Source organism: Ranitomeya variabilis, chromosome 2 (assembly GCF_051348905.1).
Source record: "Ranitomeya variabilis isolate aRanVar5 chromosome 2, aRanVar5.hap1, whole genome shotgun sequence".
In the NCBI taxonomy this organism is placed as follows: Eukaryota; Metazoa; Chordata; class Amphibia; order Anura; family Dendrobatidae; genus Ranitomeya; species Ranitomeya variabilis.
Genome location: NC_135233.1, coordinates 135190157 through 135205526, shown reverse-complemented (window position 1 = coordinate 135205526; position 15370 = coordinate 135190157). Strand labels below are relative to the sequence as shown.

The following is a 15370-nucleotide window of genomic DNA, read 5'->3' as shown; positions in this document are numbered from 1 at the left end:
TCAATGCATCTGTGCAGATGTCATTGATTTTTTGCGGACCGTGTCTCCGTGTGCCAAACACGGAGACATGTCAGTGTTCGTGGGAGCGCACGTATTACACGGACCCATTAAAGTCAATGGGTCCGTGTAAAACACGGACCACACACGGACCTTCTCCGTTTGCAGTCCGTGTGGTGTGCAGGAGACAGCGCTACAGTAAGCGCTGTCCCCCCCACTGGTGCTGAATCCGCGATTCATATGTTCCCTGCAGCAGCGTTTGCTGCAGAGAAAATATGAATAATATTGTTTAAAATAAAGATCTATGTGTCCGACGCCCTCCCACCCCCTGTGCGCCCCCCCGCTGTTCTGAAAATACTCACCCGCCTCCCTCGCAGTGTTCTGTGCTGGCCGCCCCTTCTACTGTATGCGGTCATGTGGGGCCGACGATTAGAGTCATGAATATGTGGCTCCACCTCCCATAGGGGTGGAGCCGCCTATTCATGACTGTAAATGAGCGGCCCCACGTGACCGCATACAGGAGAAGATGGGGCCAGACCAGGAAGCAGCGACAGCCAACGAGGGAGCGGGTGAGTATTTTCAGAACAGCGGGGGGGCGCACAGGGGGTGGGGGGGCGGCGGACACATAGATCTTTATTTTAAACACTATTATTCATATTTTCTCTGCAGAAAACGCTGCTGCAGGGAACATATGAATTGCGGATTCAGCACCAGATGCTGGTAGTACGTGTGGTACCCAGCACGGTGCGTGTGGTACCCAGTGGGCACACGGGCGGCACACGTGTGCCACACTGATGTTCACCAGAAACGCAGGGGCACACGGACACGGATAATTCCGGTACCGATTGTTTCCGGTACCGGAATTATCTGGACGTGTGGGACAGCCCTAACACAGTGTGAACCCAGCCTTATTAAAGCAAACAAGGCCTAATGCTGACATCTAGTCTTACAGAAGATATGGTAAAATATGTGAAAGACAATAAAAAGAGGAGCGCAGAATTACTTTTATGTAAAATGGAGCGCTGGTCAGTTTGTTCAACGCCCTTTCCTCCTTCTTTGCCCTTCACTCAATGAAACAGTGCATAATGTTTCTCGTTTCAGTTCTCAGGTTACTGATGGAGGTCCTTCCTGTTTTTTTTTTGGAGGATATAAATATGTTCGCAGTGCTTCAGCCATAGGCTGCGATATCACCTCATAGACATTCCACCCTTATGATTCCATCTCCAACTTCAACTTAATGACCATATGTACCTAAAGGCATTATAAATATCATAATGAGGATCTTCAACAGTTTTAGAAGTCAAAACTGAAGTAAAGTAACTATACAGTTGAAGGTTAAAGGGTTTTCCTCATCAGAGACAACCACTTTTAAATTATAGCCACTAAGTAGAACAGCTTGCCCTGAGACCTTCTCCGTGCACCTCTAGCAAACAGTTGAGGTGGAGGAACTGTCAGCCATGCATCTTCTGTGCATCAGCCCCGTCCCGAGGTTGTCATTATGATACAATAATTTTCACTTAAATCTTCATGGTAACATTTGCTAAATGAGTGAATGCCATGGAACGGCCCTCAGTCATCTAACATCACAACTGTCTGCACATGAAAGAGATGTAATACTGTATATTGAAAGAGAATGTGTTCTAAAAAAATGTATGTACAGTATTAAGGTATTAATTAGAAAATATGTATATATTTTTAAATGGTATGAAATATGAAAAATAATTTTTAAAGTTTTGATACCTTCAACATTTAAGTACTGGGCAGTGTAAAACTCATTTTCACCAAGGCCACATCAGCATTATGGCTGCCTTCAAAGGGACGCTTGAAATTGTAAGGGCTCATTCAGACGTTTGTGAAAAACAGTCTGAGCAAGAACTGCAGTACACGGATTGGTCACTGGTCTTCTGACCTCAGTATGATAGTGTCATATATTTCTATAAAGCTGTCACGGTCAGGAGACCCACAGTCAGTGCATTGCGGTCCATCCTCAAGCCATGTTGCATGAATATCTTCAAGAGCGATAAGAATGTATAAATGTAACTACTCTTTACCATATAGTTAAATAACCGGAGACACCACATCACACACCATCCACATCTGTTGATCATGTTCTGAAAATATCAACAAACCAAACATCAAACAAACACCAACTAGATTTCTTGGCAGAAATAAATTTTATTATATTTTTAACTCAGGTTTTTAAAAAATGCTTACCTGTTTTGTTTTCTGGCCAGATTGCTGACACCGTTTTCCCGTGGTCAGTGTGTCTATGTGTGGTTTTAGGTCTTGTGCTGTAGCAATCCTTAAAACAGAATGGAAGTTGTCATCAGTGATGTGTGAACTGTGCTTAGTATTGTTTAGATTCATTACTGAAAACATCTGTACTCACAGATAGGTACTCCCAAACATGGACAGAATACGGGCGGCGTGAAGTTGGAGCTGTGCCATCAAGTCAGGGGGCAGTAGATGGTAAAAGTCCTCGATTTTAGCATCCCTGAACTTTGTTCTCGGACATTATTGCTCTGAATATCTGCTAACTCCATCTGAAGGTGATGCGGTGCACTGTGAACATCATCGTTAAAATGAATGGCAAAGATTGCAAAGCTTGAGTGTCATGTTCTAATATCTGAGAAATGCTGATCAAACTCATTAATTAACAGGCTCACTTTGGTAATCAAGCAAATGCATGAAAAAGCACTGGGAACTGAGACTGAGATGCTCTGACAAACTGGAAAGTGGGCAAGGGTTGTTCTGGTCCAGTTGGGACTTCCATAGGTGAATTCTACGCTGGAAATCTGTGATCATGTCAGGTATCTGCGTGATTATTTGTTTGGTGTTTCTTGACAAATTTATATTTTTAAAAATCATATATGAGAAAAAGCTAAGCAGCACTCACTGTTTCCCAAAATAAGTCCTTTATTCCAATGATGGCCGTTTCGCGTTTAACACAACGTATCTACAGATTCAGGTCCCTTAAAAGTATTGTGCTAAACTCGAAATGGCTGTCGTTCTCTGAATCTCCCCGCATCCCCTGCACACCGCTCTCATGTCTCAGACAGGACTTATTTTAGGAAACAGTAAGTGCCGCATTTCTTTTTCTCAGATATGATTTGCATATCATTCATTAGCTGAGCACCACCGTATTCCTAGTTTTTAGACCGTTGATGTTCACAGCAGGGTGAATAATTTATTCACTAAAAAGTGGCATGGTGCCGAAGACCGCTTTGCTTGATTGACATTTTTAAAAGCCTAAATCGGATCGGGGCAGCCCTGCTCATACACTTTTAACATTCACTGCTTCAAAAATGAACCCTCGGAAAAACACTTTGAAGTTTGAGCTATTTCTTCAGCACAATGAAGCTAGCTTTCACCTCACCGATGCCTCATTTTTGGCTGTAGCTTTTATGAACATATTCTGCTTCAATTGCATTCTGACTTTTAATTCTTGGACAATTTATTGTTTTACTTGAAGGCTAAATTTAGCATACTTAGTTCCGTGTTTGGTGTCAAAATGTCGACATATGTTGTACTCCTTTACCACTGACACAGCTTCATAATACAAAAGACATACAGGTTTTTCTCCTTGAAGCCCAAACATCTATTCACTTTCCCATTCTTCATTAAATTGCCTTCCTTCTGAATCAATTTTTAGCTTGTTGGACATACTAGGATTATTTGTATATTTGGGTAAAACTGTCAGAGCTGTCCCTGGGTAGTAGGGCTAAGGGAGCTGTGCCAGACCTTAGAGTCCAAGATGGACTGCTCCCCATGCTAAGTACTAGCTGTGTCTGCTCTAATTCAAAGATTAAACCATACAAATGTGCTGGCTGACTGCATTCACTCTTTTTGCCTGAGGACTGTGTTCATGCTTTGTGCTGGCACACTGTGTTCAAAGAATTTAGGGTACCGTCACACAGTGAAATTTTCATCGCTACGACGGCACGATTCGTGATGTTCTAGCGATATCGTTACGATATCGCTGTGTCTGACACGCTACTGCGATCAGACATCACGCTGAGAATCGTACGTCGTAGCAGATAGTTTGGAACTTTCTTTCGTCGCTTGATCACCCGCTGACATCGCTGGATCGTTGTGTGTGACAGCGATCCAGCAATGTGTTCGCTTGTAACCAGGGTAAACATCGGGTAACTAAGCGCAGGGCCGCGCTTAGTAACCCGATGTTTACCCTGGTTACCAGCGTAAACGTAAAAAAAACAAACAGTACATACTTACATTCAGGTGTCTGTCCTCCGGCATCTCAGCTTCTCTGCACTGTGAGCGCCTGCCGGCCGGAAAGCGAGCACAGCGGTGACGCGGTGACGTCACCGCTCTGCTTTCCGGCTATGGTGCTTACACAGTGCAGAGAAGCTGAGACGCCGGGGACAGACACCGGAATGTGAGTATGTACTGTTTGTTTTTTTTTTTACGTTTACGCTGGTAACCAGGGTAAACATCGGGTTACTAAGCGCGGCCCTGCGCTTAGTAACCCGATGTTTACCCTGGTTACCCGGGGACTTCGGCATCGCTCCAGCGCCGTGATTGCAAAGTGTGACCGCAGTCTACGACACTGGAGCGATAATCATACGACGCTGCGACGTCACGGATCGTGCCGTCGTAGCGATGAAAATGGCACTGTGTGACGGTACCCTTACTGTTTGTGCTGGCTGACTGCGATAATTAGAAGGAGATTAGAAGGATTCAGCTAGTTTGTTTTTCACGTGATATCACAGACCTAATGGAAAAGAGGAGAATTAACTGGGTAGAATGCAAAATGAGCAGTTGTAAGTACACAGTGCTATATAATTTGGTGATTTCAATATATTAAGAGGATAAATACTTTTATGGGAGGAGAAATGCTTCTTTAAGCTGTGTATAAAGTAAATCAACAGGATAGGTTTTCTCTTGTCCCTATTCCAACAATCCTCCTTTGTGAGTATAAAAGTAAAAATAATGACATTTACACCTTAAGTTTGAAGTCTTTTGGATTCTAAATATAACACTTTTAATTTCTGCAGCACAAGATGAAGTATTTGAATTCCCTCCCTTTGGAAGAGACAATCAAGATCTAGACGGACGAGCAATCACTTTGGTGACTGGATCTTCTAGGAAAATTTCAGTACGATTACAGAGGGCAACAACCAGCCAGGCGACACAAACAGATCCAGTGTGGCCCGATTCTGGCTGGAGTGACACAGGTTCTCATACCTTTCCTAAGATGAAATGCAAATTTTATAGTAAGTCAACAAAGAACAAAGGTTTCGCTAAATGGGAGAATGAAAAGACTAACATGCATCCAAATATGGATATCATGGAAGTACAGATAATGGAGCAGCTTCAAGACCACAATGGCATAGAAACCAAGGAAGAATTGAGCAGTACTGAGGTATAACAATATATAAATCTGCTAAAAAAAAAAAAAAAAAAAAAAAAATTGCACCATTTTCCGATACTCGTAGCGTCTCCATTTTTCATGATCTGGGGTTGGTTGAGGGCTTATTTTTTGCGTGCCGAGCTGGCGTTTTTAATGATAGCATTTTGGTGCAGATATGTTCTTTTGATCGCCCGTTATTGCATTTTAATTCAATGTCGCGGCGACCAAAAAAACATAATTCTGGCGTTTCGAATTTTTTTCTCGCTACGCTGTTTAGCGATCAGGTTAATGCTTTTTTTTTATTGATAGATCGGGCGATCCTGAACGCGGTGATACCAAATATGTGTAAGTTTGATTTTTTTTTTATTGATTTATTTTGATTGGGGCGAAAGGGGGGTGATTTAAACTTTTATATTTTTTTTATTTTTTTTCACATTTTTTTTAACTTTTTTTTTTTACTTTTGCCATGCTTCAATAGCCTCCATGGGAGGCTAGAAGAAGGCACAGCACGATCGCCTCTGCTACATAGCAGCGATCTGCTGTTCGCTGCTATGCAGCAGAAAATCAGGTGTGCTGTGAGCGCCGACCACAGGGTGGCGCTCACAGCTGCCGGGGATCTGTAATCACAGAGGTCTCAAGGACCTCTATGGTTACCATTCTGAAGCATCGCCGACCTCCGATCATGTGACAGGGGTCGGCGATGCCGTCATTTCCGGCCGCCCGGCCGGATGCCGTAGTTAAATGCCGCTGTCTGCGTTTGACAGCGGCATTTAACTATTTAATCGCGATCTGCCCGCGCCTATTGCGGGCACATGTCAGCTGTTCAAAACAGTTGACATGTCCTGGCTTTGATGCGGGCTCACCGCCGGAGCCCGCATCAAAGAGGGGCTTCTGACCTCGGACGTACTATCCCGTCCGAGGTCAGAAAGGGGTTAATACAAGGATTATTTCGAGATGGCATACATATTGAATGAGCTGTTGGAAGCTGTAGAAAGTAGAAAAAGTCACCTATTAATAATTTTCATTAATAAATACAAATATTCTGTTTGATGTCACATTGAGCAGTTACAGTAGTGCTTGAAAGTTTGTGAACCCTTCAGTGCTTTCCATATTTCTGAATAAATTTTACCTAAAATTACAATAAATTTTCACACAAGACCTAAAAGATAAATAGAAACAAATCAAACAAATGAGTTACAAATATCAGTCTTTGTAGTTTATAAATGAGGAAAATAATTCAATATCACATGTCTGTGAGTGATAAAAGTATGTGAACCTTTTCTTTCAGTATTGGTTGTGACCCGTTTGTGCAGGAATACAGTGGGGAAAAAAAGTATTTAGTCAGCCACCAATTGTGCAAGTTCTCCCACTTAAAAAGATGAGAGAGGCCTGTAATTGATATCATAGGTAGACCACAACTATGAGAGTCAAAATGAGAAAATAAATCCAGAAAATCACCTTATCTGATTTGACAAGATATATTTTGCAAATTATGGTGGAAAATAAGTATTTGGTCATTAACAAAAGTTCATCTCAATATTTTGTTATATATCCTTTGTTTGCAATGACAGAGATCAAACGTTTTCTGTAAGTCTTCACAAGCTTGGCCCACACTGTTGGTGTTATGTTGGCCCATTCCTCCATGCAGATCTCGTCTAGAGCAGTGATGTTTTGGGCTTGTCGCTGGGCAACATGGCCTTTCAACTCCCCCCAAAGGTTTTCTATGGAGTTGAGATCTGGAGACGGGCTAGGCCACTCCAGGACCTTCATATGCTTCTTACGAAGCCACTCCTTCGTTGCCCTTGTGGTGTGTTTGAGATCATTATCATGCTGATAGACCCATCCACGTTTCATCTTCAATGCCCTTGCTGATGGTAGGAGGTTTGCACGCAAAATCTAACAATACATGGCCCCATTCATTCTTTCATGTACACGGATCAGTCATCCTGGTTCCTTTGAAGAGAAACAGCCCAAAAGCATGATATTGCCACCCCCATGCTTCACAGTAAGTATGGTGTTCTTTGGATGCAACTCAGCATTCTGTCTCCTCCAAACACGACGAGTTCTGTTTCTACCAAACAGTTCTACTTTGGTTTCATCAGACTATATGACATTCTCCCAATACTCTTCCGGATAATCCAAATACTCTCTAGCAAACCTCAGATGGGTCCAGATGTGTACTGGCTTAAGCATGGGGACACATCTGGCACTCCAGGATCTGAGTCCCTGGGGGCATAGTGTGTTACTGATGGTAGCCTTTGTTATGGTGGTCCCAGCTCTATGCAGGTCATTCACTATGTCCCCCTGTGTGGTTCTGGGATTTTTGATCATCGTTCTAGTGATCATATTGACCCCACTGTCATGTCGGACGCTATTCACACTAGGGCGTCCGACAGACAGCGGTAATTCCACATTCATCCACTATACGCTCAGTGGCGCCAGCTAGATTTTTATCCAGGTTGCCCAGGGTTAATCTAGCTGGTACTCGGGTTGGAGGCTGGGTCACGCCCACGGCCTTTAAATAGTATTGCTGGACTTTGGGCGTCGCCGATTATAGCTTGTGCCTAGTGATTCCAGTCTGTAGTGGTGGTCTTGGAGAAGAAATATCGTATCTGGTGGTGTATTATCCTTTGTTATATTTCTCCTTCCTATATTTGTATTTGTTTTGCCCTGGGCACATTATTGTGTTTTCCTGTGTGTCTGCGGCGTGGTGCGTTTTTTAGTTTTCCCTGTCTGTGCTTTCTGTGGGGGGTTGGTGTGTGGTCTATTCACTGGGTGGCGGGTGGTGATTTCAGCATAGGGCTGGAACAGGAGTCAGGGCCAGGCCTGGTGGCCCAGACAAGCACACCATTAGTGTAAATTCTGGGAGAGGGACAGACAGGGTTTTCCCTAGTCTGAGGGATATCGCAGGGGCCCGGGTAACCAGCCTTAGCCTACCTAGTCTCCCCGTGACACCCACGGGGTGAGAGCTTGCGCGGAGCCCCAGATCGAGGGAGATTATCAGTGATCTTGTATGTCTTCCATTTTCTTATTATTGCTCCCACAGTTGATTTCACCAAGCTGCTTGCCTATTGCAGATTAAATCTTCCCAGCCTGGAGCAGGGCTACAGTTTTGTTTCTGGTGTCCTTCGACGGCTTTTTGGTCTTCACCATAGTGGAGTTTGGAGTGTGAATGTTTGATGATGTGGACAGGTGTCTTTTATAATGATAACAAGTTCAAACAGGTGCCATTACTACAGGTAAGTTTTGGAGGACAGAGGAGTCTCTAAAAGAATAAATTACAGGTCTGTGAGAGACACAGAAATCTTGCATGTTTTTAGGTGACCACATACTTATTTTCCACCATAATTTGCTAAATAAATCTTGCCAAATCAGGCGAGGTGATTTTCTGGATTTGTTTTCTCATTTTGACTCTCATAGTTGTGGTCTACCTATGATGCTAATTACAAGCTTCTCTCATCTTTTTAAGTGGGAGAACTTGCACAATTGGTGACTGACTAAATACTTTTTTTCCCACTGTAACTCCACCTATACGTAATTGTTGATTAGTCCTGCACAGTTGCTTTGAGAAATTTTACTCCATTCCTTCCTACAAAACTTCTACAACTCTGTTATACTGGTGGGTTTTCTCCCATGAACTGCTCCCTTCTGGTCCTTCCACAACATTTCTATAGGATTAAGGTCAGGGATTTGACGTGGTCAGTCCAAGACTTTAACTTCCTTCTTCTTTAACTATATTTTTGGCATAACAACACATGTGCTTTGGGTTGTTGTCTTGTTGCATGACCCACATGCTCTCATGGACAGATGTCCTGACATTCTTCTTTGCTGGTATTATTCAGTATTCTTTGTTCCATTATAAGGGTTCTCCAAGAAATTGAATAAAAAAAATAAATATAATACATTTAATTGTTGCTAATTTTACTAAATACCCTTAAATACCTTTATTTAGCAAAAAGGTGATCTTTATTTAGTGAACTGTCAAGATTTTAAATATGCCAGCTGCCATAGCAGTTTCCAAGCCGTCCCACATGTGACATAGTAGGATGGGTTGCGTAAAGATAAAGACATCCGTTTGAGACAGATGTTGGATGAGAGCAGTGTCCTTCAGGTATGATGAACTCATATTTCTCTGTTCACTGAACCTGACAGGACAGGACCAGCTGAGCAGCAGCAGTGCAACTAAGTCAGAAAAAGATAATCTTTTTTTGCCTGACTGAGAACATTTATCTCAGTCATTCTGACAGGCTTATTGGAGGACAGGAGGACGGAGCTGCAGGAAAAATAATACAAACTCTCTTGGGTCGGCCCAAGCATTTCCGTTCAGTACGTGACAGAATCCTCAAGTTATTGTGAGTATCCTGAGTGAAAATGCGAAGACAGTCCACTAAATAAAGATAACCTTTTTTTGCAAATGTTTTGCTAAATAAAGATATTTAGTAAAATTTGTAATATTTAAATGTATTTTATTTATTTTATTCAAGTTCTGCGAGAACCCCTTTAATAATGGCAAGCTACTCTGGCCTACATGCAGAAAAACAGGCCCAAACAATGATATACCACCACCATGTTTCAAAGATGTTATGAAGTTTTTATGCTGTAATGAAGTATTTTTCTTTCTCAAAGCATAAACCAAAAATCTCTATGTTGGCACATCCATCCACAAAATACTGTGCCTTTTGGCTTGTCCAGGTGATCGTTAACAAACTACAGGCAGGCAGCAATGTTCTTTTTGGAGGGCAGTGGGTTTCTGATTACAATCCGGCCATGAACAGCCTTGTTGTTCAAGGTTGATGATGGAATCATGTGATAGAGGCCTTTTGTTGCTTAGAGGTTACATTGGGTTCCTTTGTTAGCTCACAGACTATTATATGCTTTGCTCTTGGAGTGATATTTGATAGTTGACCATTCCTGAGAAGGGTATTATTGATCTTGAATTTCCTTAATTTGTACACAATCTCCCTGAATGTGGATTATTAGAGTCAAAACTGTTAGAGATAGTTTTGTAACCTTTTTACTTCTGATAAGAATCAACAACTGTTCTTGTTAGGTCCTCAGAAATCTTCTTTGCTCATGCCATGATACACTTCCACAAACATGTGAAAATCAGACTTGATACATCCCTGTTCTTGAAATAACAGTTCACCCTCTCAAACCTGGTAGTTATCCAACTGATTGAAAATAATAGCTTCTGTAATTTCAACTGCAAGTTATCTTCTAATCCTAAAGGTTCAAATACTTTTGCCACTCACAGTCACTGAATTGGATCATTTTTTCTCATTTGTTTGGTTTAATTCTCTTTATCTATTATTGAGACTCGTGAAAATCAACTGTTAAGACTTGAGAATGCAGTAAGCTACATTTGGATTATAAGATGCACTCCCATTTTCCATTAAAATTTTGAGGAAAAAAAGTGCATTTTATAATCTGAAAAATACAGTAAATTTATGCAGAAATATAAAAAACTCTGAAAAGTTTCAGCAACTTTCAAGCACCATTGTGCAAAACCACATCTAAGAGTAGCTCTATACATTAAAATTCTCAACAGTTCACGTCCCGATACACTAAATGATTTAGCTAGTGATCGATAAAAGATTTCTCTGTTTTGATTCATTGGAATCAGAGTCCTACAGTATCTCTTTTTCATATTATATGCCATACTATGTTTTATCATGATTACATTCTATATGTTGACAGGACCGTTGAATCTTTGGTTTCTTCTAAAGATGAAAGAAACTGGCAGAGAACTGAAATTTCTTTAATGGGGCGAGAAAGTGGCCTGGACTACCTGGCAATGAGAAGAAAGTCCTAGAACAGATGTTTGGTGAAATGCACTATTGGACTCCATGAGTTACAAATTAACTTTTGTCACTGAAAAATGAAGTATGGCAACAGTTGGAAGGAAGGCACAAACAACTTGACTTTTACAGTTGACCTTGGTCACTTCTACAGTTGGTCACGTTGAGTGTTTGACTCCACTAAAATCCAGCATTTTTTGTACATAACAGCTTTAGGTTTGTAGAGACTGTGTATTACTACTTGATTGGTATTTATTTTAATCGAGCAAATGACGAGTCAAGCAATATTATTTAATAATTATCACACCCAAGGATTTAGTCCGCAGTGTCACACTACTGGTAGCTGATTTTTTTATGTGATTCCTGCTGGTGATATTCAGACATCATATTATTCTCACATAGAGATGAAAATATTCCTATAATTGTGACGTCGATAAATGTGCAGTTAGAGAAACGTAAATCTAAAACAGAGACTACTCAACCGAAAATCAAAATTGTGATGTGTAGCGAATATCTAGAACATGTCTAGTTTCTTTGAGAAGTCATTTCAAAACCTGAAGCATGGTGGAATTTATTGTGTTATGAGATCACCCACTGTCAAGTTGAATGATGATTAGTAGACACTCACAATGTATAAAGAAGAATTCCTAGGAAAAATGCTATTCCACAATCCCCTATCAGTATATCTGTAGTGTAGTGTGGATGTGTTTAAATATCGATGGCAGTATTCTCCAGTTCCCAGCAACATTACGATCTTCTTCTGAAACAGATGAACATATTTACCTGCCATCCACCCTTTTTGAGTGGGTAGTTTCTCTTCTTGAGTCTTTTACAAGCACTATAGGTACTTGAAGTTTTTTCCCTTACTTTTCAGCATTCATTGCTATTGTTTTTGTCCAATGGCTTGCATGACCTGAACTAAAAGTCCAACACTGTATTGTGCCTTTATGTAACTGTCAGGAGAGCGTGATCAGAAAGACAAAGACCTGCTCACATTTCCTGTTCAAACGGAACAGAAAATAAGCGGTGATTCTCAGGCCCTGTCACAGAGTGAAGACAAGGGTGTATGTCCTCTAGATCTTTATTTATACAATGCGTTCCAAAGTAAAGTTGACTCCTTTATCACTTATAGGCTTTACCTGATGAAGGAGTCAATTTGTCTTCGAAACACATTGTATGAATAAAGATCTGGAGAACACACACCTTTGTCTTCATTTTGTGGAAGTGCCCTAGAATCACTGCTCTTTTTTACTTGTTTGGTTTGAATGCGGAGCAGCATATCTTCATTCTTACAATTACGGAGTTGTGCCGGGTCACAACTCAGGCAGGTAAGCATATACAATCCCTTGCCTGCTATGTTGTATATTGGGAGTAACACATTTGGAGTGCCTTTTCTCTTTTTCTTTTCACTGCTCTCACTAAATGTAATTGTTTCAGTGTTCAGTGTCTCTGCTGCAATGGATGGATTACACTTTACAACAGGCAATACGCAGCAACTTATACAGAAGAGACACACCTAATAACTAGTTGGAATGTTTTTTGGGGCAAGACAAACTGTTAATAATGTAGTTTGTAGAGATTTTTTTGTTAATTTTGCCCAAAACAGTCCCTTCATTTTTTCCTATACAGGACATTTATACAGCAAATAGCTCGATGAGACTTAAAGAATCAACCTACTCATAGGGATGCTGCAGAAACTGATTTAACTTATCTTTTGAAACGCACTCCTATTTGCGTCAGAATACAAAAATCCTGAATATATGAACTACAGTATACTGTACAGAAATAGTACAAACTAAACTTAAAACAGTTACATCATATGTAAATTGATCAACAATGCTCACACTACTTGTATTTATTTCAAAGTTTTCTTAAATCACTGGATACTGATGTTAAACTGTGTTTACTGTTCTGCAATGTTATTTAAAAAAAACTTGTATTCGCAGAGGACAAACCATTTTCTTTTTAAAGCTTTATGGTTTAATTAAAACTGTGTAAAAATGCTTTGTGTGCATTGAAAGTTAATATCAGTGAGGATTCAGGTGGTATTGTCTACAGAGCATATGTGTAAGTCGTGTACCGGGGTGAGTTCCTCAGGATACAGCGAAGTCACAGGCGAGAAAAACGACTCCTACACAGTTCACTCTCCATAGTTATTTTACTTAGTTATGTGGATGACTCAACCAGAAAATAGAAAACATCCAAAACAGACAGACATTCAACTGGGAGGCTGAGACCCTTGTGCTGTACCGTGGGGCACCTATACAATCAGTACCTACTATACTTTCTATAATTCCACCTACTGGCGTTCCTGTGTAAACTGGCCACCTGTTACCTGTTAACACCCTGTGAACTGGAACATTATATGAGTGTAATGTACAGGCTTGCCTGTGGTACAGCACAACAGTTTATAATCTTACAATCAATTACCTCTATCTCCCAACCAAATATCCCTATCCCGACCCGATGTGACTTCAGTGAAAGCAGAGGAATAGTTCATCGTCAACTATACTGAAAATGCCCAACAGTTAACCAACTGCGACAGCTATTTAGCCGTAAATCAAGTCTATCGAAGACAATTATCCTCTCCTACACTGCTCAAAAAATAAAGGGAAAACTAAAATTCCACATCCTAGATATCAATGAATGAAAAATTCCAGTTGCAAATCTTTATTCATTACATAGTGGAATATGTTGAGAACAATAAAACATAAAAAATGATCAATATAAATGAAAATTAATATCCCATGAAGGTCTGGATTTGGAATGATACTCAAAATCAAAGTGGAAAATCAAATTGCAGGCTGATCCAACATCAGTAGAAATGCCTCAAGGCAAGGAAATGATGCTCAGTAGTGTGTGAGGCTTCCTTGTGCCTGTATGACCTCCCTACAATGCCTGCTCTTGCTCCTGATGAGGCAACGGATGTTCTCCTGAGGGATCTCTAATCCCAAACCCAGATTAAAGCATCAGTCAACTCCTGGATAGTCTGTGTTGCAACATCGCTTTGGAGGATGGAACGAGACATGATGTCCCAGATATGCTTGATTGGGTTCAGGTCTGGGGAACGGGCAGGCCAGTCCATTGCATCGTGCCCTCATCATTCAGGAACTGCTGACACACTTCAGCCACATGAGGCCTAGCATTGTAATGCATCAGAAGGAACCCAGGGCCCACTGCACCTGCATATGGTCTCACAATGGGTCTGAGGATCTCATCCCGGTACGTAATGGCAGTCAGGGTACCTCCGGCTAGCACATGGAGGACTGTGTGGCCCTCCAAAGAAATGCCTCTCCACACCATTACTGACCCACTGCCAAATGGTCATGCTGGAGGATGTTGCAGGCAGCAGAACATTCTCCATTGCAGCTCCAGACTCTGTCACGTGTCTGTCACATGTGCTCAGTGTGAACCTGCTCTCATCTGTGAAGAGCACAGGGCGCCAATGTTGAATCTGTCAATATTGGTGTTCTTTGGCAAATGCCAATCGCCCAACACCCACTTGTGGACGTCGGGCCCTCATACCACTCTCATAGAATCTGTATCTGACAGTTTGAGCAGACACATGGATGTCAGTGGCCAGCTGGAGGTCATTTTGCAGGACTTGGCACTGCTCCTCCTGTTCTTCCTTGCACAAAGGAGGAGGTAGCAGTCCTGCTGCTGGGTTGTTGCCCTCTTATGATCCTGGATGAGCAGCACTACCTGAGCAACTTCTATGGTTTGTAGACACCGCCTCATGCTAGTGTACAGTACCTCTAGGGGTGAGAGCAATGACAAAATGCAAAAGTTACCAAAACAGCAGCCAAAAAGAATGAGAACAGATAAATGGTCTGTGGTCACCCCCTGCTGAACCACTACTTTATAGGAGTTGTCCTGATAATTGCTTATCATTTCTAGCTGTTGTCTGTTCCATTTTCACAACAGCAGGAGAAATTGATTCACAATTGGTGTTGCTTCATACCTGGAGAGGTTGACAGATGTGTGATTGACTTGGAGTTACATTGTAATGTTTAACTGTTCCTTTCATTTTTTTGAGTAGTGTATAATGTTTCTCAGAAACTATCTCCTGTAACAAAAAGAAGGATTAGGATTCTTAATTACGGTGCAAAAACAAAACGTGGCAGCAAATCCGGAAGTTCCGGACTCTGATTTTGACAAAAAACATGGTCTGAAACAGTCAATATGTCTAGCTAACTAACTATAG

At 41.4% G+C, this 15370-nt stretch overlaps 1 protein-coding gene across 2 annotated transcripts in view; it reads left to right on the top strand.

Annotated features, from left to right (window-relative positions):
* RASGRP3 (RAS guanyl releasing protein 3) overlaps window positions 1-13162 on the top strand; it is a 137498-nt gene extending 124336 nt beyond the window's left edge. For both annotated transcript variants that reach the window (XM_077283012.1, XM_077283011.1), the window contains 2 exons: window positions 5013-5380; window positions 11066-13162. In XM_077283012.1, coding sequence (XP_077139127.1) covers window positions 5013-5380; window positions 11066-11074 — 377 coding nt within the window. In that variant the 3' untranslated portion in view covers window positions 11075-13162. The remainder of the gene's footprint in view (window positions 1-5012; window positions 5381-11065) is intronic.
* The last annotated feature ends 2208 nt before the right edge of the window (window positions 13163-15370 follow it).